This window comes from Hippoglossus hippoglossus, chromosome 22 (genome assembly GCF_009819705.1).
Source record: "Hippoglossus hippoglossus isolate fHipHip1 chromosome 22, fHipHip1.pri, whole genome shotgun sequence".
In the NCBI taxonomy this organism is placed as follows: domain Eukaryota; kingdom Metazoa; phylum Chordata; class Actinopteri; order Pleuronectiformes; family Pleuronectidae; genus Hippoglossus; species Hippoglossus hippoglossus.
This window is the reverse complement of record NC_047172.1, coordinates 16642695-16655878: the sequence shown is the minus strand read 5'-3', so window position 1 is coordinate 16655878 and position 13184 is coordinate 16642695. Positions and strand designations below refer to the sequence as shown.

The 13184-nt window shown below is 45.1% G+C and overlaps 1 protein-coding gene across 5 annotated transcripts in view; it reads left to right on the top strand.

Annotated features, from left to right (window-relative positions):
- tiam2a (TIAM Rac1 associated GEF 2a) overlaps positions 1 to 13184 on the top strand; it is a 98167-nt gene that overhangs the window by 69123 nt on the left and 15860 nt on the right. For 4 of the 5 annotated variants that reach the window (XM_034575915.1, XM_034575917.1, XM_034575914.1 and 1 more), the window contains exons 11-15: positions 493 to 597; positions 693 to 771; positions 904 to 993; positions 1098 to 1316; positions 3266 to 3369. In XM_034575915.1, coding sequence (XP_034431806.1) covers positions 493 to 597; positions 693 to 771; positions 904 to 993; positions 1098 to 1316; positions 3266 to 3369 — 597 coding nt within the window. The remainder of the gene's footprint in view (positions 1 to 492; positions 598 to 692; positions 772 to 903; positions 994 to 1097; positions 1317 to 3265; positions 3370 to 13184) is intronic. The other variant, XM_034575918.1, reaches the window with a different exon arrangement.

Below are 13184 nucleotides of genomic sequence, written 5' to 3'. Positions count from 1 at the left end.
ATTTCATGAACAGCCTTCCTGAAAGTGACAGTGAAAAAAACAACAAACAAAAGCAGTTGTTTCATTTAGATTAGGTAGAATTTTTTTTCATAATCCTGCCATTCATATATATATATATACAATGCTGACAATATGTATTTTGTTATGTTGGGTCTGATCATATGTAAATACAAAGTTAATGTTCTAGAAATTTTCAGCTACACCAGGTGTGTCTGACTTCACACAGTCGCCGACAAATGACTGCAGATGGACACACACACACACACACACACACACACACACACACACACACACACACACACACACACACACACACACACACACACAGCTTTTTTTGTTTACCAGAAATTTCTCATCACATAGTGGGAAGTCGGTGAATAATTCACGCTCTGGCCACACAGCAGCTGTCAGACGAAGCGTCGGTGCATGAAATATGTGCGATGACTTTGTGCGTACAGGCTGCTGAACATTCAGGGGCTCTTGTGTAAACAGGTGAAACAGCTGGACCCGGCTCTGCACTGCCTCCGACTGCACCGGCGAGCGGGGCAGGACGCGGAGGTTCGATGTGTGGCGTCCGGAGAGCTCGTCAGCGACATGGTGAGGAGGGTGTGCACAGTGCACAGTCACACACAGATACAGAGTTCTAAACTTTCATTTAATGGGTAATTGATTTGTTTGCTATCACCCTGTAGGTCAATGATCAGCTGGAGGTTTTCCCAGTTAATGTGTTTACACTGCACATGAGCAGGCCGAGCAGCACCGGAGACTTTGGTGAGTCTCAGCTGTGGATTGATTTTTGCGTCTGTAATTTTCTGCACACCTCATGATCCTTTATGTAATCCTTCTCTCAGTTTAACTCTGTTGACTGTCTGTCTGCATCTTTGTTTCTCTTCCGACTCGCAGGTTTCGCAGTAACAGGACACATAGACGCCCAAAAGAACAGTCGCATCTTTGTCAGCGAGGTGCTTCCTGATGGACTGGCCTTCAACGAAGGTGCTCGCTTACGTAGAAATGATGAAGTTTAACCTGAAATCACGATCATGTGCAATCTGTGACGCTTTTGCTCCTTTTTCTGAAATGTGTGTTTGTGTTGGCAGGTTTGCGTCCAGGCGACGAGATCTTGATGCTGAACCGTCGGTGTGTGTCGGGTCTGGACCTGGCGTTGATCCAGACGCTGTTTGCGGAACAAACTCTGCACCTGAGCCTGAGGCGGAATGGGCCGCTGCCGCCAACTGTGGCCTGCACACATCCAGCCCCTCCCACCAAAATCGACCAGGAAGTCCGCGGCAAGCACCACCGAGCCAAGTCCTCCTCAGGTGCTTAAATCCAAATAACATTCACTTCGTTTTCTTCCCTTTTGTGGAAGAGCGAGAGAAACGTTATCTACAGTGAAATATAACAACTTGGCACACACACACACACATTGGGGATAGCAGTCAGTGTGTGCTGTGTTTTATTTTAGTACTTACTCTAGACATTAATTTTCTAAGTATCTTTGTCATTGTGGTGTTCTTCTAGCAACGCCCGAGGAAGTGTTGTTCGTGTAAAACCTAAAAGGTCATCAGTTGCTCACATTAGCCGTTACTGCTGAGGAATAAGGTCATTTTGTCACATCACACCACAAAACAACCGCCCCATGTCCGAACATTGTACTTCCTCAAAAGAGTCACTGTCAAAAGTTAAAGGCAGCAGAAAAAGAACTGTGCATCCACTGAGAGAGAGAGAGGAGAGAGAGGAGAGAGAGGAGAGAGAGGAGAGAGAGGAGAGAGAGAGAAGAGAGAGAGAAGAGAGAGAAGAGAGAGAAGAGAGAGAGAGAGAAGAGAGAGAGAGAGAGAGAGAGAGAGAGAGAGAGAGAGAGAGGTCAGAACTGAAACAACACTACATGTCGCTACACGGGCCCAGCTGGTGGACAGGCATTTGTTTTTGTTTGAGACTCGCTTTAAAGGTAAGGGAAGTTCCAAGAAGAACATTCACCAATTGAAATGGTCAGTAAATTGTATTAGTAATCATTTTTATTACGACTCCGATTTTTTGTGTTTATGAGGAACTCACAGTAAACATTGTTAACTGAGTAGAAATTAAGATTGTGACACATATATACATATATACATGATTTATGAACACAGGATATTATGGATTCCTGATATGCACTTAACCAAGCGGGAAAACCGCTTAATAATCTCTGCAGTTGGCAAACACATGCTGCCTTTTTATTGTTTATTCCATTGTTTTGTATCAAAAAACATTCAAAACAGAGAGTCACTTTCAGAGACAGTGTCATCTTAATGATACAAAGTCATTATTGTTTTCTCCCACTGCCATCATAATTGAACCCAGAGGGCTTAATGACTTAAAGGCCTCATTATAAGAAGTAGTGTAATCAAAGTTCCTGCAGTTTTCTTGTATGTCTCTAGAGGGCGTATTATCTGCAGGCTGATAAAGAGGCTGGGAGACAAATGCCGACAGTGGGGGAATTAACGCTTGTCTGACACAAAGGACAATAACAAAGTCATTTCATGGTGGTACTCCTAGAAAGAGGCCGTCTGTCATCTGTCTTCATGCAGCCTGATGCAAACGTCTAAGACAAGGGAGTCAAATTCAGATGACTAGATATCTATAGTAACTCCCACATTTGCTTGACGTTATGATTTCCAGCTTCAGTAAGAGAAGCTCGGCTCAACGGGAGGTCCAGAAGTTTTCTTTTGTTTCCCTGCTGTCACGTTGGCCTGCCTCCCGGGCTACAATCCGGAGAAAAGCCTTTTCATGTGCCAATTGCTGGAGAGTTTGTCCCCGGGTCCTTGGATTTAATGAGGCAGAAAAATCTGGAAAATGTTTTTAAAACAATCGGTTAATGTGACAAAATCATTATCAGGATGTCAAAATACAGAGGGAACCATTTTTTTTATTTTTCTAAATATTTTTCTAAATTAGTGTTTTCTAAATCAGGGTTGGTTTATTCTTTCTAGAAATGACCAAATGCCATGTAGCATTTTTTTGTGTGGAGATATTTAATTTCTGTGCAACAACTAGCCTGCAGTGTGTGTGTTCTGTGGTCAGGTTGTGCTTTAGCAAAAAATACTATTGCACAGATGCAATGATGAGTGATGAAAACATCTGTCATTGACACACACACACACACACAGACACACACACACACACACACACACACACACACACACACACACACACACACACACACACACACACACACACACACACACAACCACAACCTAATTCTGACTGTTACCTCTGTTTCTCCTTCCAGATGTGTGCACTGCAGCTGACGGTGTTGCATCCCTGTGTGTAGGACTGGAGAATGGTCACTCCCACTGCGCACACAGGCCTGTTCAGCACAGCAAGGTGGGAGGGGTGAAAGTGTGTGTGTGTGTGTGTGTGTGTGTGTGTGTGTGTGTGTGTGTGTGTGTGTGTGTGTGTGTGTGTGTGTGTGTGTGTGTGTGTGTGTGTGTGTGTGTGTGTGTGTGTGTGTGTGTGTGTGTGTGTGTGTGTGTGTGTGTGTGTGTGTGTGTGTGTGTGTGTGTGAGAGAAAGTATTTTTGTCATGTTGTAGACGTACACGTATAGAACACCTCTCTCCTTCCAGGTTTGTTTGCGTGAATACAAGTGTGCGAGTCGTAGAGTGCGTGTGTGTCTGTGCCCCCACAGCTGTGGGGCTGTCAGAAACCAGACTGACTCCAATCCTCGGCATTACCATAATTAGGATATTTCATCATAGCCACCGGTACAAACACAGCTTATTACTGTCATGCAGACGGGATCCAGATCGCGAAAAGACGATGTGTAACCTTCCCACCGCCTCTAGCGTACACACACACACACACACACACAGACACACACACGCAAACGCGAAAAACCCACACATGCGTGGATATATGCACATGAATACATGCACCCCCCACAGGCAAAGCTGAATCTCTCATATGAGAAGCTGTCGAATGTGTTTCTGTCATCCTCACCTTCACTCAAACATATATACTAATCAATCATTGTATTGTAGACATGCAGACAGATTTCTGTGACACGTCTGTGTTTGTCTTTGCTTTAAGACTCTTCTCTGTCGTCTCAGTACCCTGCAATTAACTCGACCCCTCTGTTTCAAACCAGTTTTATAGGAATATCTCCTCTATAAATATGCCTTTGCTTGTCTCTCATGATTTATGGCATATTGCACACCTATTTCTGTGCTGCCGGTCATTGAATACCCGCTCAGGTTTTTGATATGTAAACCAACTTTATTGAAGTCATAAAACTGAGCGGGAACTGGTCCCTTGGGAGTTAAGGCTGCTCTGACTAACTCCTAAAGGATGATCTGCATGCCGGTGTTTATTGAGAGCAATAGTGAATGTGAGTGGTCACCGTGTGTTTATGGATGGAAGCCTCTGAGTGCATGTGCACGCATTCATGCATATTCACCCCCTTTTGCATTGTTCGGCTGATATCTCCTTTTAAAGCCGCGTGGTTGTTATCTGCGGCGTGAGTGCATGTTTGGCACCCTTTTAGCGAGCTGCTCGTTATGTAATATGAGCTAAAATGAAAAAAGGGAATAGGCAGTGGTGTTGTGTGTCGTTTCAGCTGTGATTCATTGATTGTAAATCCAGGCCAAATATCCAGAAATCGTTTCTAAATGCCGCGGCTTTATTCTAATTGCTTGAGTCAGAAAATGCCGTGCAGTGTTTGACCCGAGGTCGATCCAGGAGGTGGATTAGTGAGGACAACTTGCCCTTTTCTCTGCTCTCTCTCTCTCTCTATTCTGGCTCTATTTGTCTTCCCTTTTTGTTTGCCCGGCGACATGAGTCAGTCCCACTGCGCTGAGATCTGCACTGCACCACTGCTGCTGCTGCTGCTGCTGCTGCTGCTGCTGCTGCTCAGCTCCCCGCCGTTTGTATTTTACTGAGTGAATGAATGGAAGATAGGTGTGTGTGTGTGTGTGTGTGTGTGTGTGTGTGTGTGTGTGTGTGTGTGTGTGTGTGTGTGTGTGTGTGTGTGTGTGTGTGTGTGTGTGTGTGTGTGTGTGTGTGTGTGTGTGTGTGTGTGTGTGTGTGTGTGTGACGGAGGGAAGGAGGGAGGGATGTTATTGAATGTGTGTGCTCATACGTGCACATTTAAGGCAGGGAAGGAGACAAAGCCCCTCTCCTTCCATCAGGGAAACTCAGCCACTGTGAAGGCGGGTTTAAAAAAAATGGTGCTGGTAAATCAGATTTTTTTTTTTCTCTTTGACATCATGAAATGAACGGAATTTAATCACCGCACGGCCATCAATTTGTTCTCTGGGGCGGGGAGAAGGGGAATCGAGTCACCAAGTAGAAAATCAGCCATGTATCAGCATATAGGGGCACAAATGTGTGCATGTGGAAGTCAATAGAGATGGATGGAGGGGAAGGAGTAATTTCAAGCCTGTTGTCATGCGTTGTAATCGGCCACCTCCCCAGACTGACTACCTTTTGATTAATTGGTCCATTGCATTCCAATTTGTGCTTATTACACAAGAGAGATTTGCGTGTGTGTGTTTGAGGTGAAATGCTGACTAGGCACAGTTGACAGTGTTGTTTACCATCAGGCTTGTGCTGCCTTTGTGTACGAGTTACTTAACGATACATTTGGCTGTAGTGCACCATAGCAATTGGTTTAACACAATGCTGTGGTTCCATTATGAGCTTAACCAATCAATTGCTGAAGTCAACTGAATTGGTCCCGGATAACTCCCATGAGGCACCTGAAATTGAATTGATTTCACATGCATGCATTTGTTTTAGTGAGACGATGTGTGTCTTCAAATTCAAAAGCTGCAGCTTCCATTTTGTTCATGCCACACCTCATCTCCGCCTGTTTACTGAAACTGAAAATTTGTATTTGACTGGCAGGTGATCCACACTTTCTCACGCATACACGTGAACACACACACACATCTAAAGCGTAACAGGCGATCGGAGTAGACAGATGGAAGGACACGGGAAGTAATCTGGCATGGTGTGGTGCCACCACATGGCACCAGTCCACTGTAGGGAAGTCACACTCGTGTATCAATGCACAAACAGACGAACATACCAGGATGTGCAGAGAATTACCCTCACATCCCTGCTTCGGTGAACATTTGCTGTGTTTCTTAATCTTCCATGAAAGTAAACTCAATGCCTTTTGGTTTTTGAAAATGTTTCACTTCATTCATTAAATTATATAAACCCAAGACCTTCCTGCATAACAGTTGAATAATAGTAGGAATAATTTTTCACAATCATAGTGATTTCAGCCATAGACTGTAAAGATAGTGCTCCAAAAAGTGAAGCCAAAGTGTCTTGGTTGCCCCCCAGTGGCAGGCTGCAGTATAGGTCATAAACTCCACCTCCTCCATATCAGTAGATAAGGGGTGAAACATCATGATTGACAGCTGAGACGGACTCGTGATTGGTCAAGCGCATGTATCAGCGGGACATCTGTACTGCGGCTCCATCCCCGATTGCTACTTGCTAGAAATGAGCCAAGATGGTGGCATTCGTATTGCGTGATATTGTAGCTTCGTCGTGGAAGGTAGTGGAAATGCGTCATTCATCTTTATATACAGTCTATAGTTCTTCTCACTTCTGAAGATTTTAGGTTTTATCTTTTAGTAAACAGAATATCTTTGGGATTGACACATTTGAAGATACAATTATTTAATAAATTATTGTATTGATACTGACTTATAATATATATAATTCAGCCTTAGTTTCCTGTGTTTGTCTAATGTTGTGAAACCCACTAAAGCAGCATCTTATTTATTGTGCAGACTCATATCTTGACCTTGCTTGTAGATTACAGCCATGTCACTTTAATGTCAAATTCCATTACGTAATTAAAACTGTGACTTTGATTTTAGCCCATAAAGAGAAGTTGTATGTTTGGTCGGTCATGTCTTGTAATAAACCAAAGGTTAAACAGTGGACAGACATTTTAAGCCTCTTTGCTTTGGTCCAGACATTTGAGTAAGAGCATTTACAGTAAATGGTCTTGTGAAAAAAGACTGGGGCAAAACTTCTCTGTGCTGTTCAGCTTGATTCACTCAATTGAAACAGTGATGGTATTAGGCCTCTCTGTATGAGAAGAAGGTATATATCTAAGTAGACTGCAACATTTGTGCCTGCTTCCTTACTTCTTCCTCTTTTTTTGGTCTCGACGTTCCATTTTGCTACACGTCTCAGTAGACAAGAGGAATTTGAAACGTGTGTTTAGACTTTATATAAAAAATGTGTGACTAAGAGAGAAGTTGAATTATTCAGTTTTGATCCTCATCTCTTATTATGGTGCTGGACTTAAAAAAGATTTGGTGATGCCTACGGATATTCAACTGTATCATCTTCTTCAAACAAGATCCCTTCTTCCTTGCAGCTACAGCCATCCTCTCCCTAAACTTTGCAGAAGCTCCTTTACCCGACTGGAGTGTGTGTCTGTCTGCGGGATGCAAGTTTTGGGGGGGGGGGGGGGTAATTTGGAGAGTCTGTGTGTGTGTGTGTCTGTGTGTTATGACTAAGCCCATCAGCCGCCATCTGGCCGTGAGCTAGCTAATAATCTGAGCTTACTGTCGTCAGTGCAGTTAATGCTGGCCTGCTGCAGTCTGTCCACTCCACTGTAAACAAGTTGGAAAGGCAGATACAAACTGAACAGGAAGGAGCCCAGGAGCGACCAAGAGCATCCAACATGACGCAGGTCTGGCTAGAATGACCACAAAGGGGCTGCCTGGAGCATCCATGGCAGTGGCCATACCTATTGTTGCCCCACCGGTGAACGATGAAGCTCCCCGGTCGTGTCTCTACCTCACCACCTTCATTGAGCTCTTCATGCGGGACCAGTCGCTCGCTCAGGCCCTGTGCTCGCTCCTGTCCATGTGCTGGTTCTGGCCGTCTGGCTGCGAGGCCGAGGAGAAGGACTTGTTGCTGGGCTCTGCGCTGCTCAGTTTGGGACGGCTCCTCAGGGACAAGCTGGCCTGCCTGGCTCAGGACATGGCCGCCTGCTTGTCCTGCCACCGAGAGGCCAAAGGGGACAAACAACCGGTAACTATTATGGGCTGTGGGGAGATTTTAGCTGAAGAAGCTGAGACTATTAACACTTGAGCTGCAAAGTTTCACACAACTCCCACAACCTTCTGTGAGCATATTTTTATAAAAATATCTCCAGAAATGCGAGTCTCGACTAGTTTAACAGTCGGAGAATTCATTTGCTTTTTCTTTTGCATTTATTTTGCATTGTAATATACATTTTAAAGAACAAAAGAATTGTAGTATGCTATGAATGCACAATATATATAAATGATTACCTCCACCAAGCAGGGTATGTTGTCCCTGTCTGCTGGTGGGTTGGTTGGTTTGTTTGTGTGTAAGATTGCAAACAACTGAACGGATTTCCATGATTATTTGGTGAAAGGATGCAGTATTGGTAAGGAAAGAACCTATTGAATTTTAGTACAGATCCAGATCAGGAGGAAGATCCTGAAATTTGTTTTCACATTCTTAACCTTGTGAGATTGGGTGTTTTTGAGCATTTTCCGATGGAATAATTCATGGTTCTAGATGGAAACAAAATCTGGCCCATTTAGGAAACTGATATCTATGAGTTTGTCAAATTTGGTGCAACTTGATAAAATTAGAGGGGGTTGTTAGGCCTTGGCTGGGGTGTGTGCTCTACTGAGTGCCATTCTAGATTTTAGCCATGCTAGTGGTGACAGGTGGGCGGTGTTGGTCAGATGGTATTGGTCCACCACTTTGGTCCAGATCATGGGATGGATTGCCATACAATATGGTACAGATGCCACCTAGAGGATGAAGTCTGACCATTTTCATCTGACACAGTTTTACTAGAAAACTACGACAGTTTTAGTTTTTCCAGGACAGGTTTCTATCCAAATACTTGCAAAATGACCTTCCCATCAGCCCCATGGGACATTGTTTTTAGTGCTTATTAGCAAATGTTCATAGGCTAACACCAAGACTGTGAGAATGGTAAACATCCCTTCCTAAACATTAGCAGGTTAGCACGTTGTTTGTCCCAGCTAACCCTCTCCACACAGCCCTGTCCTGGTGATCTTTAATGTTAAGCGTCCTCTTGCAAGGTTTATGGTGTGGCCAGATGGGAGCAGGTCAAACGGTCACAGTGTTGTCGCGTCTCTTTACTGTCATGATGTTATCTCAGCAGTATGGGCTCTATTAGAATTGATTGCATCGGTTTGACTAGCAGTTATGGTCTTTATGGCTGTGTATCGCTATCAATAGTCACCTTGTGCGCTCAGCAGCTGTGTTATCTCTTTGTGTCCTGTCCCCTTGGCAGTCGTGTGGTGCGGCTCGTCCAGGTTGCATCGTTTTTCCCTCTGAACCACCCAGATCGAGTGTTTTGGGGGTCAGTGTGGGTACTGGGGGCAGCACAGGGATTACCATTAGTTATTCCAAAGACTTGTTTGTCATCAAGCTTTCCGTCCTTTGCCTTTGCAGTGGCAGTCGTGCAGGAGTGGGTCTGAACAGCCGAGGGGACGCGGTAGAATGGGTGCTGTTGTCTGAAGCTGGTTTCATTATTAAAACACACTCCTCTCCCAAAGCCCTCTGAGACTTTGTGGAATAATATTTGTTTAGGATGAATAATAAAAGCCATAAATGGGCTTGAGTGGAGCAAAACGAGATCAGCCCTCCCTCTCGTCTTTCTCTCTCCTCCCATCCACTCTGTTTGATTTATGTGCCCATGTCTTCTTTTATTGGGCTCTCCAAAGAAGATGGCATCGTGGCACGGTGGCCCACTAACATGGCAAATGAATCACCAGTCTGCCTACTCTTCTTCATCTTCTCCCTCGGCATGTATATTTGCTTATTTCTGCTACGATGTGGCCTCTCCGCTGGTAAAGCGCACAGCTTCTCCTTTGATTTGAGCAGCATTTCATCGGCAGAGAAAGTAATGGAACATCAAATGGAGATGGAGACTGTCACCGGTGGCTGACCGGTGACAGTCATCACAGTGTTTCCAGCCCAGCAGCCTGAGTGCACAGCTTGTTTTGTTTTTTCAGGGCTTTTGAAAATAATGTTTTAAAGGCGGGAGCTCTGCTTCCTTGGGAATTCATCACCTACACTGATAGGAAGTGCTGTTTGGAGTTGGGCCATATTATAACTGTTCTTGTTGCCCTGATTTCCACCTTTCCTAATGCAATGCAGTGACTAAATGACAATCAAGCTGTCCGACGTAATCCAATCAGTAGGTACAGAAATTGTTTTAAAATCTGGTTTAATAACCAATATAATCCCAAATAGGGGATTCTATATTATTTTTCGCAACAAGCTTAAGGCCAATAACTTATTTCTTGAAAATGTTATAGGGATTGGGGGACTACCTGCACAGTTGGAACATTTTAACATATCACCCAACCCTTGCATACAAATTGACACTGTACCCTGTCTTAATATAGGGAACCAGATGATAATGTACCTGGGACAAAGTCTTCCCATGCAAATCGTTACACCTTCAATCAGCTGACTATCCTCCCAAAGACTAAGTGCTGAAAATGAATTATAAAAAAGCCAGTTTGGAAACAAGTTCTCTTTTCGTGTCCAGTGCGGCCTTCTGTTTATTTATTCCATGTGTAAGCACTGCGTGATACATGTCACGTTTTATTCTTGTGCGAGGCCATAGTTAACATTCCTGCCCCGTTACCCCCACCGGCTCAGAGCCTCCCATTTTTGAGTCAGCCATTCCTCTGTGTGTGGAGGTAACAAGCCAGAACAGTCTACATTGTACTGCCGCTATTGAGAGACTGGACACTGATACAGCCCCCGGCCTCTCCATTCAGCTCTCTGGAAACCACACCAGAGAGGTCACACAGAGCCGAAAAGGAGAGGAGGAACCAGCAGAAGAGGAAGTAGGAGTGGAGATATCTGGTGGCAAATGGGCAGAGAGATGGATGGCAGGATGTGGAGGTAGAGACATGGGCCGACCAGGACTGATGCAAAGAGACAGATACGAGGGGAATTATCCCCCCTGTATTTGCACAAACCAAGTGGCCAGACCGTCCACTGCTGATTGATATGCAAAACAAGCCGGCAGCAAGCACTTTTTCTCTGCCTACGCCCACAGAACGGCAGGACGGAGGATCAATGGCTCAATCCCCATCAAAGTCCACTCTTCCCCAGAGGCCGAGGTGTACTCCAGACTGGGGCTTTTGACCCCGGGCCTAGGAGAGAGAGCGGGGCAGCTGCGAATTAGAGAGAGAGCACAGGGAAGGAGGAGTGTGAGGAAAGTTGAAGAAGAGGTGTACTGACCATCAGATGAATAATAGTTGTGGATGGTGCGAGATCTGAAACAGAGTAAAGCCAACTCCTCAGTTCTGCCTCAGATATTTTCTCCAGTTTGGTCAAGTGTGTCGAATCAAGTGCCGTCTCTGGAGCCACGATGCCGGCGTCCAGGGGGGGCAGGCTGCGTAGGAAGGGCTGCTCGCTGGCCCGGAGGACCAAGCGTCAGGCCACAGCAGCGTGGAGGCTGCTCTACAGGATGCTCTTCATGGTGAGCAGAGGACCAAGAAAGCAAGTAAATATTTAGGAAGATTGACGCTGTGAAATTTGATTCAGTTTTGGAAAAGCACCTCATCAAGAGGGACGACAGGAAGGCATCTTTACCAAACTGGGTTAAAGTGTCAATGTGGTTTAATTTCAGAGGGATGAGAGGGAGGTTTACCTTGATTTATGTCATGGGAATTTCTTTGGTCAGTTTGGAATGAAAATGTGAAAACGATTTAAGAATTAAGATTTTTATTTGGCTCTAGCAATGTGGAACGAACCTTTCACTTTGACATCTAGCTAAAGAACAACATGTTTGCTTGTATGAAAACTGACTGAAAATGAAAGAAATGCTGCTGGAGACAAATTGACTCAGCAGACTCTCAGGTCTCTTTTTTTTTAGCCTGCAAGGGTTGACGAAGACTTCTTTTCTTAATCGAGCGAGAGGAGGTAGAAGTGTGATGCGGAGCTGACAGCTGTCAGGGAGAAAACCTGAATATGAACCCGCAGCAGCACCGTCGAATCCACTCGCCTTTCCGACGCTCGCAGGCTTTTCTTCAACCTCTGCTGACTCCTGTCCTCGACTCTTAATTGCTTATTTGGGCTAGCTGCTGGGCTGTGTTGGTAGGATTGTCGTGAGGCTATTGCAATTCCTGAGTCATGACAGTTCGTAGTCCCCCGCCTCCCCCTCCTCTTTGGTTCTGCCTCCTCTCGTCGTGCTCCAATGCAGGTTTCTGCAGTTTGCTGTTGATGAAAATCATATTTACTCGCAAGCATATCTGTTCAGTTTTTCCCCTCCTCAACACTGTGGCTCCTCCATCATTGTGTTTGTATGTGTTCGATGTGAACCTGAGCCCATGTCCTTCCAGTGTGTGGGTGTGGATGAGAATTAACTCAATCAGTTGTGTGTGTGTGTGTGTGTGTGTGTGTGTGTGTGTGTGTGTGTGTGTGTGTGTGTGTGTGTGTGTGTGTGTGTGTGTGTGTGTGTGTGTGTGTGTGTGTGTGTGTGTGTGTGTGTGTGTGTGTGTGTGTGTGTGTGTGTGTGTGTGTGTGGTACCCTGGCCAGGCCTCCTCTTTCTGGGGGCGCCTGTAGCTAAATTTAACAGCAGATATGACTGTTATCTATCTTCACTGGGCTGCTCTCTCCTGTCTGGAGCTGCCAGTGGCCAATTTGATAAATATGTCTCTCTGATATCCCTCAACCTCTGTTTCCTGCAGGCAGCCCCCTCCCCTCCCCTCCCCTCCCCTCATCTGTCTGTCTGCCTGCCTGCCTGCCTGCCTGTCTGCCTGTCTGCCTGGTGTAATATGGAGTTTTCCCAGAGCGTGTATTTGTGAATGAAGGCTGAGTGTCGTTGTGTGTGGCACCATCATCAGTGTGTGAAGCAGATCTTTAGTGGGATAGTGAAAGTTAGTCACTATAAATAAAAAGTATAAAAATGTATAGAACTTGATTTAAAATAACAAGCCAGCAGTATGGCCTTTTTCAGCCCTAATTTGCTACGGTTACCTTGTAAGCCCACACACAAATGTTGAACATGGTGAACATGCCTGCTTATCATCAGCACGTTAATATTGTCAGTGTCAGCAATGTTAACTCGCGGATGTTAGCATTTAGCATCAATAACCGCAACTTCACAGAGCTGCCGGCATGTCGATTCTTAATCTCGTT